Raw genomic sequence first — 12,185 nt, forward strand, 5'->3', positions numbered from 1 at the left:
TTTCTTCATAGATCGGATCATTACTGTTGAGTCGAAGTGTGTTTCTATGAACCCTCAGAAACACAGTTCTTGATTAGGAAAACAGCTATTCTAAAGGACTATGATGTGCACCCTCTCAGACTATTCAAGAATTTTATTCTCAACCCCCTGATTAAATCAAATATGTTCAGAACAGGGGTCTTTCCTAGGGCTAAAGCTCACCAAGGAATGAATATGGCTCCATCTCCCACTTCTTCAACTACTAAGAGTCCTGAGGCCTGCAGACAACCACCAGTGAGAGATCCCTTGCGTGAGACGGTGTTCCTGGGTTGCAAGACCCTTGAAAATGATGTAAGCTCATCTTTCAAACTCCTGCCACAGAATGAACAGGAGGCAGTCCTGCAGCGAATTGGTCAAATGAGGACCCACCTATATGAAAGGTACAACTGGCAGAAACTCCAGAAACAAGTTGGAGATGAGTTCAACAGGGAGACGAATGACAGGAGTTTGCTGAATGTCTCCCAGGAAATGGAGTTAGCCTCATGTTTCCAGATGGCTCCATGTGCTGAGAATGAGGTGTTACTCCAGATCATTCTAGAATTGCACCATCTCAATACAGTTATAGTAACAAGAGATGAAGAAAATCGGGAAACCTTCTCAGAAGCAAAGGCTCTCCCGAATATTCAATTTCAGAAGAGATGTCATCAAAGAACTCAATACACACTGATAAGTCTGCCTATAATGGGAAGGTGAATTGCAGTGAAGAGCAGGCCATAGTTACGAATCAACCCATGAGACTTGACATTATTAACAATGGATGTGTGTTTTTTTTGACAAGGAAAGAGCACTAGACTATCTATAGAAGATTGATGCCAGACTCCTACCTCCCTGGAATACACCCTTTCCATTCTATCTTGGAATGTTGCCATATGGTACAGATGTCTATCGCAAGCAACAGATCTTCCTTTCTTCTATCAAAGATTTGACATCATCACTCTACAAGACATTTTGTGTGCAGATCCCCTAGAGCTTGGTGGATATTACACATGCCATGTTAAAGCTAACCCAGGGAAAGGGCCAGGAATACTAAAGGGTGGTCTTGGTAAACTAATTTCCATGGCAACTGGGATAAATGGTGAAGAACTCCCTCCCACCTGGCCCAGTCTATGTACATCTCTTGGCGTGAGGGAAGCTTAATCTTTGTGAATGTTTACATTCCCTCCCTTAGGGGTCGGCAAGAAATGGAGGAAGCTTGGCAAAATCTGGAGGTCAATATTGAGAGTGCCACCTCTAAGTATTCAAATGCTAGGGTGCTTATAGCTGGTGATCTCAATGCTACCATGAGTACAAATGATTTATCCCTAATAGCCCAATTTTAAAAGAAACTAGGGCCGTTTCCGCATGGCAGCGGAAACGGCTGGGTCGGCGCTTCTCGCGCCGACCCGAAGACGCTGGGACCGTCCGCACGGACGGTCCTGGGAAGAGGCGGGCAGCCGGCGCCGCGGAGCGCTGGCGCCCGCACGACCCGGCTTGTCCCTGGGCCTCCGGCGTGTCGCCGAGGCCTGGGGACACGCCCCCCTGGCCCTGCGCGCCTCCACCCCCCCCCCCCCCCCACACACCCCCCCACCCACCCACACACCCCCCCCCCCACACCCACCCCCCCACCCCCCCCCCCCCCCCCCCACCCACCCCCCCCCCCCCCCCCCCCCCCCAACCCGCCCACTCCCCCCCCCCCGCCTCACACCCCCCACCCCCCCCCCCCCCCCCCCACCCCCCCTGCCCCCCCACCCCCCCCCCCCCCCACTCCCCCCCCCCCCCACCCCCCCCCCCCCCCACTCCCCCCACCCCCCAACACCCCCACCCCCCACCCCCGGCCCCTCCCCCACCACGCCCCCCCCCCCCCCCCCCCCCCCCACCCCCCCCCCCCCCCACCCCCCCCCCCCCCCACCCCCCCCCCCCCCCACCCCCCCCCCCCCCCACCCCCCCCCCCCCCCACCCCCCCCCCCCAGTGCCTGTCAATCATTCCTGTTCAGGCAATGGGTTAGTTACATTCCAGTTTACTCTTGTTTTTTTTTTCTTTGCCTTTGCGGTTCAGGTACAAAAACAGAAGTTCAAAAGCAAGGCAAAAGAAAAAGTAATACTGGATGGGGTTTTTTTTCTAAAGTTCCAAACCTTGTATGCCACCCTATGTGGACACTTCTTTCCTAAGCCCAGAGGTGGAGCAATAGCTCGTAATAAATTGTACATATCCGTATAATGAATCCGGCAACTGGAAAGGAAAAATCGGTAAGTTGTGACAAAAAACGACTCAAAGACATAGCCCCTTTCTGGAGCCCCACTCCGCCATCCCCCTGAAGACAAGAAACAGAGAAGAAGAAGAAAAATGTAAAAGCCACATTCATTTCACGGCCCTCTCATTTCCAACAGAACATCAGCCTCCGTTCAGAGAGAGGAGGGAAAAAAACATCTTTGAGCTGTAGTGAAAAAGGAATGCGCTAAGGTTGAATCGCTATTCTTTTCCTGGTGTTGTGAACTGCTCAGACTTTCTTGAGGCAGCATCAAAGACCCAACATTTACAGCCTGGTGAAACCTCATTATATTCAGCCCAAGTTGCTCATTTCTTTTCCATGGTCGTGCTCTGAGGGAAAATGACTCTGCGAGTTAGTCACAGAATCCAGCTGGACAGATTATTGATTTATTCATTTTCTCTTTAAAAAGTCTGGTAAATGACCAATGCATAAATGGGTAAGTGTGAACATAATGCTTAAAGGAATTGTACAGGAAGGAAGGACAAGACTGAGGATTAGACTAGCAGTGGGGACATTGGTCTGTACATCTTCCTTGTATTCTATGAAGATGGGAGGAGGCTGGCTGCCATCCCAAAGGAAGAGCCAGGTGCAACTTTGCCATCAATATTGCTGCTTGCCCTACTATGCTTCTCGATGTTAGCTGTCTTCCCCAAAATTAATCATGCTAGGTCTTAAGGACCCCAGGGTCAAATGAGATGCTACACCATCCATGCACCGGAGAGCATATGCACCGGAGACAAATTCCTTGTGTGTCCAATCACACTTGGCCAATAAAGATTCTATTCTATTCTATTCTATTCTATCCATGGGCGCAACCAGTGGTGGGATTCAAATAATTTAACAACAGGTTCTGGTGGTGGGAATTCAAATAATTTAACAACTGATTGTTTACAAGCACCATTTTAAGAACCGGTTGTGCCAAAGTGGTGTGAACCGGTTGAATCCCACCACTGGGCGTAACCCATCAATGCTGGCGTCATTTTATAACTGAACTTGGCCATTTAAAAATGCTATGAGTGCCCTGATTAGGCTCGCAGCACAATGGGACCAGGTAACCCGTCTCACTCACACATAATGTTTTCAGTAGCCAATTTCAGCTGTAAAACAGCACTGAAATCTACCAGCCTGAACCATAATAATATCAAGTTTGACCCCCAGTAACTTCATGTTGGGGACTAATCTTACCCATGTTTTGTTTTTATGCTGTCTCATGAATGAAGAGCAACTTTCTTTGCAAGATAAGTTACAAGCCCATTTCTCACAATAGTTGTGAAGATCATTTAAAAAATCACACACTTTGAAACCCTCAAAAAATTCACATCATAGCTTAACTGTTCTAAGCAGCAAAAATACAAATGCAATTTTTTAAAAAGGCAAATATCAACAATGGGAAGACGGCATAATTAAAACAGAACAAGGATACCTCCAGTTAATAAAAGGATCTATCTTGTATATTAACTTGAGTCAGTCTACAAAACTTAGCTTCAGATATTACATTGAATTACTACTGATGGTCAGGGAATACTGGAGGAGAAGAGGGGAAAAAAACACATTTTTGTTTCTGTCCCACTGGGGAAATGAAAGGCAAAAATGCATTGAATTGCATTTCCAGATGTCACAGCCACCTTTTCTTAAACATCACTACTTTGTTCTCTTTTTCTTTTGTCTCCAGACTAGCCCAAAGGAAATTCCTGAGTGATGACTTCTGATCTGCAAATATCGGTAGTGGTGTGAAAACATGGCATGTTCACTCCTCTGGCAACCACCCCCAGTACATCATACTCTGATGGAAATCAGTTCCTTCGCTGCATGGTAATTCTTCCTTTTCTCTCTCCTAAGAGCAGAGCATGCCGATGGCTAGAAGAGTCCAAGGTGATGACATGATCACCAGGTGAACTGCATTTTACAGGTTGTCCCTCAGCTGTGAAACTGACACCACACGAAAACAGATCGATCGACCCAAACGCTACTTTGCAAGAGCAAGGAGTACATGTAAGTATAAATACCTGGCTGCGGGGTCATACTCTGCCCAAACGCGAATGAATTCATCAAGATGGTGGGGTCCTAGGATGGAAGAGTCTCGTGTCAAGTACTCAAAGTTGTCCATGATCACAGCCACAAACAGGTTCAACATCTGCAAAGAGGGTGGGGGATGAAAGTCAAGCGGGAAGGAGGAAAAACAAACTTTTCTGCTTAATTTCAAAATGGAAGCTAAAGGAGAAGAAGGAAGACTGAATGGTGCATAACTAAAATGCTCAGCTGGCTGTTTCATACCCAGTAGTATCCTGCTCTGAGTAGCCCCCACCCCCAGACTTCTGTTATCTAACACACTTCCATCAGCGGTGCGGGCCCTGCAGGATCTTAGTGATTTCCTCAGGGCCTGTAAGACCAAATTGTTCCACGAACTTTTGGGTAGGCCAGCCGCAGATTGGATGTCCCTGTGTTGCATGCTGTACCATCATTGGCACTACCGATGTGACATCTTTCGGTATTGTCTGTCCCCTCCCGGCCTTGGGACTGGGAGCCATCATTAGTATTATTAATATTGTTTTTCTGGGTTTTAGAATGCTGCTTATTCTGAGTTATGTATTTTAACTATTTATCACTTATTTATTGTGCACATTGTTTTAGTTGTGATTTTGTTGTACACCACCCAGAGCCCTTCGGGGGTGGGCGGTTTATCAAATTTAATTAATAATAATAATAATAATAATAATAATAATAATAATAATAATAATAATAATAATAATAATAATAATAATAATAATAATAATAATAATAAATAACAACCAAGCCCAACAAACAACAGAGCAACACTACAAGGTTGAAAAATGAGGGAGGGTGGGTGGGAGAAGCTGTTGAAGCTCAACCAGCCTGCCCTTATAAGGCCATGGCCCCACCCCCGCCACCTACATCACATGCTCATGCCAACAGCAGAATGGCCCCGGCTGCTGGGCTGGACTCCGGCACGGAGCCCGCCCCTCTCCCTGCCCGTTACCAGGCAGCAACAGCAGCCAAGATTATTCTCAGCCATGCTATCTCTCTGTCCCTGGTAGATGTTATGTGAGGAACTCGAGATTCGGGTCACCACAGTGTGGTCCTCTGTATTCTCTTTCCTTCTTTCCATCCCAGTGCTAAAAGGAGAACTTCCAGGGCTTCCCTTAGCTAGAGGTGCAAAGTGCATTCCAGGAAACATTATTCTTTCAGGCTATACTGAGGCACTGGGGTACTGGCTGTTTTATTCTCCCCCCCCCCCACGCATGCACGCACGCATGCACGCACACACACACACATGCACACACGAAGAATCCTGGAATGTATCTTTCAGGTCATGAATTGCAGCTTTTAGCAAAAGATCATCAAAGGTGAAGACCTTCCTTCCTGTCAGGGAAGAGGATACAAACTCTCTTTGCTTCAGTTTCCAGGCATCTTCATGTTTCACTGCCAGATCATATCTTTGCACTAATGAAAACCCATAGCCTCCAACCTTTTACAGATGAAAACAGGGCTGTTTGTGTATTTATGTCATCTCCGTCCTGACTCCAAATGTCTATTGATGGCTGAAGGCTCTGCTTCCCATCAACCATATTAATTTAGTCTCCTATAATAATCTGTCTTTAGCTGTCCTCTGAAACAGGCATTTTAATAAACTGATCATAAGATTTTCCATTAAGAAGACGACAGAGGAATGTTTCATAGAGTGTTTAATCTAGGTGACTCTCAAACACACAGTTTACTGGATTAACAGTTGATACGGGTGGGATAAAAAAAACTGACACACCAGCCCACATGTACACACAATAGCAATTTTCCCCTGAAGAGACATCAATGTAACAGGCAAAATAAGGACAATGATTGACCAGGGGCCTGTCTTGAAAACTAGGACTGTCTGTAGCAAATTGACTTGGGCGTAGCACATAGGGAACAACTCCCAATCCATTAGACATCTTCTGTTCCTTGGCACTGAGCCTGTTTGAATTTTTTATTCTGTTTCTTCCAGGGGCCAGTATTTGGATTATGAGAAGGATGAGGTGGAAGCTCAACCCAGGAAGTGGAATAAATATGAATTCCACTATGACAACGTTCTCTGGGCTTTACTGACACTGTTCACGGTGTCTACGGGAGAAGGATGGCCAACGTAAGTTTGTATGGTGCTGTCTATCTTTGTTGGCTGTCTGGGAATAACTGCTTTGGTCCTTTGTCACAGTTGGGAAAAGTAAAAAAAAGACTCGTGAAGATGTTCCCTTGTCAGTTGAGCTTCTGTATTTACTCCTTTACGGTTGCTGAACAAATCAGAAACATTAAGAAGCAGAGAGTGTGTTTTTCTGAACAGCTGGATTCCCCAGATACTTGTTGCTACCTGATTGTCCACTCTTGTTTGACCTATACATTTATTCTGCTTTAGGACCTGCAAACTTCACAGAACATGTTCAAAAAGTCAGTAACCTTGAAATGGGGAAATTGTTCAAGTTCACAATTAGATTCACTGTTGGGCTTAAAACTTGTGAATTTCTTGGTTTCTGACTCCTACTTCGGTTATATCCACCTGGAGATTTTGTTCTGGTTTGGCAAACAAACCAGAGCAGGGATTTTGGGGTGTGGGGAGCATCCACACAGTTTCCTAATTTTCTACTTTCTGACTATTCCCCTGGTTTGCTCTAAATTTTTGTAATACTTATACGTAAAAATGTATACTTATAAAAATATTTTTAAAAGAATAAAACCCAATCAGTAGTAGGGAAAGATCAAACTAGCTACACGATGTCGCACACCTTGCAAAATAACACAAAGAAGCTGAATTTCTACTACAATTTGATAGGTCAGGATGAATGTTGACTTCAGATTTGAAAGACTGAACTTGGATTTCAGCATAACATCAAAAGTTAGCTCTTTGAAGGGGCTGAACAATGGCTGTCCATTTAAACTTCAGTAGTGCTGGTCTGTTTCCATTTTGATATAAGCCTTAATCACAAAACCAAAGAGAACCAATTTTCACAAGAAGCTGTCATTATCAACAACAGCTCCATATGAGGGGAACTTCAAAAATATCATTTCAATTCAATGCTGGTAAGCAATTATTTTCTCCTAATCCTATGCTCATTAAGAGCTCCTTCTTCTTTGTGAGGTATTAACATCCTGCCCTGTTGAATGAGCTGAAATTCAGCTTCTTTGCATTATTTGACAAAGTATTCAGTGTTGCATTTTTACTGAGATCTTTCTCTTTATTGTGGATGGGATTTTAGCCATGTTTGTATTTAGTTCTGTAAAGTTGCATGTGCGATATGAATGAATACACTTTACATTTTAAGTCAAGCTTGTTTTTATGTTCCTCTTTTCCTTTACATGGCTTACTTTCGGGGGGGGGGGATCCCTTTTGTTTCTGTGCTGTGACTTTCTATCCCAGGTTCTCATCTGACTTCTCTGCCTGCTTGTCATTCACAGCGTTTTGAAGCATTCCGTTGATGCAACGTACGAAAACCAAGGCCCAAGCCCCGGTTTCCGGATGGAGATGTCTATCTTTTATGTGGTGTATTTCGTTGTCTTCCCTTTCTTCTTTGTCAACATCTTTGTGGCTTTAATCATCATCACCTTCCAGGAGCAGGGTGACAAAGTTATGTCTGAATGCAGCCTAGAGAAAAATGAGGTATTTGTGTGGGTCATAGCACTGCAAAATGCTGCCAGGGCTAACCTAAATCATGTTGCCTTCCAGGGTCAGTCTTAACAGCTTTGCTTGCCTGTGACAGTGATAGATCCAATTCACAACATCACAAATTGGGGTTAATACAAAGCCATGGGGATTCTGGTGTATTCATGTGAGTGAGTTTCTCTGTCTGGCTTCCTTCAGAATTTAATCTGCCGCTTTGAAGTTCCAGATAGGCATTAAGATTTGCCCCGGTTCTGGATTGACTCTGGTTTGCCAGTGGGCTGAGACAACAAAAGCAAAGCCAAAGAATACCTACCACTTATAAAAGGGCAAAATAATGAAAAACTGAGTCTGGAATATGTATTGCCACAGAATGTAAGGAGCCTGCTTGAATTCACCCCCACCCCACCCCCCTTGTTGGAAAACCATAGCATCTGAAGACATCCTTCACTTCAGCATTTATGATTAGACTTGGATGCAAATGGAAAGCACTCGCTATGAGCAGTTTCTTTTCCTGTCGTTTCCCTACCCTATCTTTATAGAGAGCCTGCATAGACTTCGCCATAAGTGCCAAACCTCTAACCCGCTACATGCCTCAAAACAAGCAGTCGTTCCAGTACAAGATGTGGAAATTTGTGGTGTCTCCTCCTTTTGAGTATTTTATCATGGTCATGATTGCACTCAACACCATTGTGCTGATGATGAAGGTTAGTGACTTCATGTTCAGTTTTGTGGCTTGAGAGAGCCATTATGATGTGGTGGAAGGGCACATTGCATTTGCCCATGGAAAATCCAGGTACAGATACCCACCCTCCATGGCCATTCTGAAGGTCAAGGTGTCACCGCTCTGAGCAAGTAATTGACTGTCAACCTGACCTTTCCGCACATGTTGCAAGATAATTCACCCTGAACCCTTGGAATAGGAGAAGAAATATATCTTAAAATGCTATAAAATAAATTAAAGTGGGTTCTGTTGCTGGGGGACAGGAAGGGACATGAAACCCCAAATTCCATTCAGCTAGCATGCTGACAAAATGATGTCAAGGGATGCTCTAGGCTTTGCAAAAACTAGATGGTTTTACATAGAGTTGTGAAAAGCCTAGAATCCCCAGTAATGTCACACTGGCACCAACAGTCTGCCTCTCCTAGATAAGTGGTGGCGAACCTTTGGCACTCCAGATGTTATGGACTACAATTCCCATCAGCCCCTGCCAACACGGCCAATTGGCCATGCTGGCAGGGGCTGATGGGGATTGTAGTCCATAACATCTGGAGTACCAAAGGTTCGCCACCATGGTCCTAGATGCTTGCAGGGGTTACTGGTTATGACTTGTCAACCCTAGCCCCCCATGAGACAACATTCTCCATAGTAACCCTATGTAGAAGATTTGGAGCGGAAAACTGAAAACTATATTTCTACTGTTGCAACTGAGAGAAAGCCAACATCTGCTCCACTGACCTGATGCAATAAGGGTCTGGCAGCTTGTATAGCTTTTTCTGATGTAAAAATGCCTTTCATTCCAGGGGCAAGGAAATTGATATGTCAGAATGGGCTACTAGTGCCTCCCCCAAGAATGCAGAATATTATGTCTTACAGGGTTCCCCCCCCCCTCAAATGATCGAGTTCACCATGGCAGCACTACTGAAGTCAGGCAGTTTTTGCCTCATTGCATGTCAGCAATATGCACGGCACTTTCAGGCAGTACCAGAGGTGGGATCCAACCAGTTCTCACCACTTCTCTAGAAGTGGTTACTAATTTTTTCTGAGTGCCAAGAAGGGGTTACTAAAGCAACCTCCCTGCCCAATAGGGACTGGAGGTGCGTGTGTGCGGCGGCGGCACTGTTTGAATCCCACCACCATCGGAACCTGTTATTAAAAATTTTAGATCCCACCACTGGGCAGTACCCAATGCTAAGTTATCTCAAGGACTCAGAAGTGAGCTAGGCCCAGATTAGTTAAGTATTTTGTTGTTGGCACTAGACTAAATTTTGACCTGGATCAGATAGTTCTCATAAATAAAACTTTCTTAATAAATCTCAGGGATGTTGGAAGCTTCTCGACGTAATCAGGACAACATATTGCAGCCACATCTTCTGATGTGAGTGTCACTTGCATCTAGAGATCCAGTGTGATAAGACAAGAGGATGGCTCCTGTAACACATGTGAAACTTTTTAAAAAAATCACTAGTGAATAGCAGTTGCTAAACCTTTTGGTAACTTGCTTTTCTTTCCCCTCGATTTAGTTCTATGACGCTCCAGCTCCGTATGAAGAAATGCTGAAATGCCTCAACATTGTGTTTACCTCCATGTTTTCATTGGAGTGTGTGTTGAAGATCATTGCCTTCGGTGCACTGGTAGGCTCTCTCCCCACTTTCCAATCCGTTGAACATGTGTATGTGTTTGTGTGTATTTCAAAGCTCATCCCCATTTCTGTAACGTTCAGGGGAAATAGCTTAACCTGGGCAAGTACCTTTGAGTTATCCTAATTTCTTTGTCTTGCAGAATTACTTTCGTGATGCCTGGAACATCTTTGATTTTGTCACTGTCTTGGGAAGTATTACTGATATTTTAGTAACGGAGATTGCGGTGAGTAGAGGTCATACAAACTTGCTTTTTTTAGGTGGCAAAATGTTGCCCAAAAGGTCACACTGACTTGACTCCCTTGTAGTCTACTTGGGCATCTTTCAAAAGACTGGGAGACATTTAAAGATGAGCCTGGTTTATGAAACAAGTGGTCTAACACAAAGATGGGGGATTTTCAACTACAGTGCTGCAGATTTAGGGTACGCACTGGGAAGCACTTTCTAACCGTTCATTCAAAGCTGCTGTCCAGCTGCCTGAGAAGAAATATCCTTCCTTAGGGCTTGTGCAAATTCAACAGGATCACCCAGAAAAAAGGGAGCAGGATCATATGCCCACTTTCTCCTGCCCCCCATGTATGAATTATCCCCCCTACCTTTAGAGACTTCCAAGCAAACAGATGGCTAACAGCCCCATTCAGGGGTGGGGGGTGCATCTGCAAGTGGGAGCGAAGCCCTTTGCCCTCGGCACCCCTGGCATCACAGCAGAATTCCGGGGGCATGGCTGAGGGAGGGGCCAATGGTAGCCAGCTTCCACCCCTGCTTCACCGCCGGACACACTGGCACCTGACTCCTGAACTTACGTCACCATTTTGGTGGCATAAGTCCACGGGAGCCCTATGGAGGGCTCTCCTATGGGTTTCCCCCCCTTTTGGCTCCCTTCACTGCTGGAAAGCTCTCCTGGAAACAGCAGGGGGGTGCAGCTATGGGGCTGTGTCTGAAAGCCCCGCAGTTTGGACGGGGCTGCCCATTACAGGCATATGTGTATGTTTGCAAATTCCATGCAAATGCAAGACACTGGCGAAATTTGCTATTGATCACTCCATTCAGCATCTAAAAACTCTCATAGTTTCGCTACTGAAAAATAAACAAGCAAATTTCTTCCCTTATAAAACAAAACTTGAACAATATGGTATCTCAGAAGGTAGAGAAAATCTGCGTAGGGCTTTGTGCATTTAAGGGACAGGGTTTCAGTGCCCTGCAAAGCCCTTTCCCCTTAGCTGTAAGACTAGAGTAAATTATGCAAAAGAAGTGGGCACATGCAGCTTGGTGTGATTGGCATAGCATATGCCTAATAGTACCAGAGTTGTGATAAAATAATCTTCTGGTTACCCTTTGGCAACCAATCCGTTTGTAAACTTCTCTAGAAAATGCTGTTCTAACAAAATGGTATCTTAGAGGCTATGGGTGTGTTCCTCTGCTTTTGTCCTGATGTCCTTTTTTTTGTAGGCAGTGGCAAAACAGTCCTTTGTTTTGCTCTCCCGTGAATCCCCCCCCCCCCCCCCCCCCCCGCCCCCGGTCTATGGCAAGGAATTCTTTGTTCTCCATCAGTTTCTGTCATTTCTGGTTTTTCCTGCAAATGAGATGCAGCATCAGAAGTCAGAAGGTTATCAAGCAATCTCAGAAAACGGAAGGAGTTTGGCTGATGTGTGGCAAGGAGTATTGGTTCCAGCATTTGAGCCAATATTCCAGGCAAGGCCTTCTCAATGAACTGCTTTATCTTGTAAGAGGAGAAACGGGATACACAAACTGAGAATCCCCTCAGACTGCCTTCCAGCTTTCCTGTGTGCCCCATTCATGTTTTAGTGAAGGTGCTTTGGCCAGTTTTGGAACCCTGTCGTGTTCTTTACTTTGCTGCTCTCTAGAGCTGCCTGTCCCATGGCAAGAAATCA

At 45.2% G+C, this 12,185-nt stretch overlaps 1 protein-coding gene across 1 annotated transcript in view; it reads left to right on the top strand.

The window, feature by feature from the left end:
* The window catches only part of LOC125441536 (voltage-dependent N-type calcium channel subunit alpha-1B-like), a 286,638-nt gene that overhangs the window by 210,118 nt on the left and 64,335 nt on the right, over positions 1–12,185 (top strand). Inside the window, exons 28-34 of the mRNA XM_048512145.1 lie at positions 171–512; positions 1,208–1,273; positions 6,289–6,426; positions 7,731–7,932; positions 8,475–8,639; positions 10,177–10,287; positions 10,436–10,519. Coding sequence (XP_048368102.1) covers positions 171–512; positions 1,208–1,273; positions 6,289–6,426; positions 7,731–7,932; positions 8,475–8,639; positions 10,177–10,287; positions 10,436–10,519 — 1,108 coding nt within the window. The remainder of the gene's footprint in view (positions 1–170; positions 513–1,207; positions 1,274–6,288; positions 6,427–7,730; positions 7,933–8,474; positions 8,640–10,176; positions 10,288–10,435; positions 10,520–12,185) is intronic.

Source organism: Sphaerodactylus townsendi, linkage group LG12 (genome assembly GCF_021028975.2).
Source record: "Sphaerodactylus townsendi isolate TG3544 linkage group LG12, MPM_Stown_v2.3, whole genome shotgun sequence".
NCBI classification, from domain to species: Eukaryota; Metazoa; Chordata; class Lepidosauria; order Squamata; family Sphaerodactylidae; genus Sphaerodactylus; species Sphaerodactylus townsendi.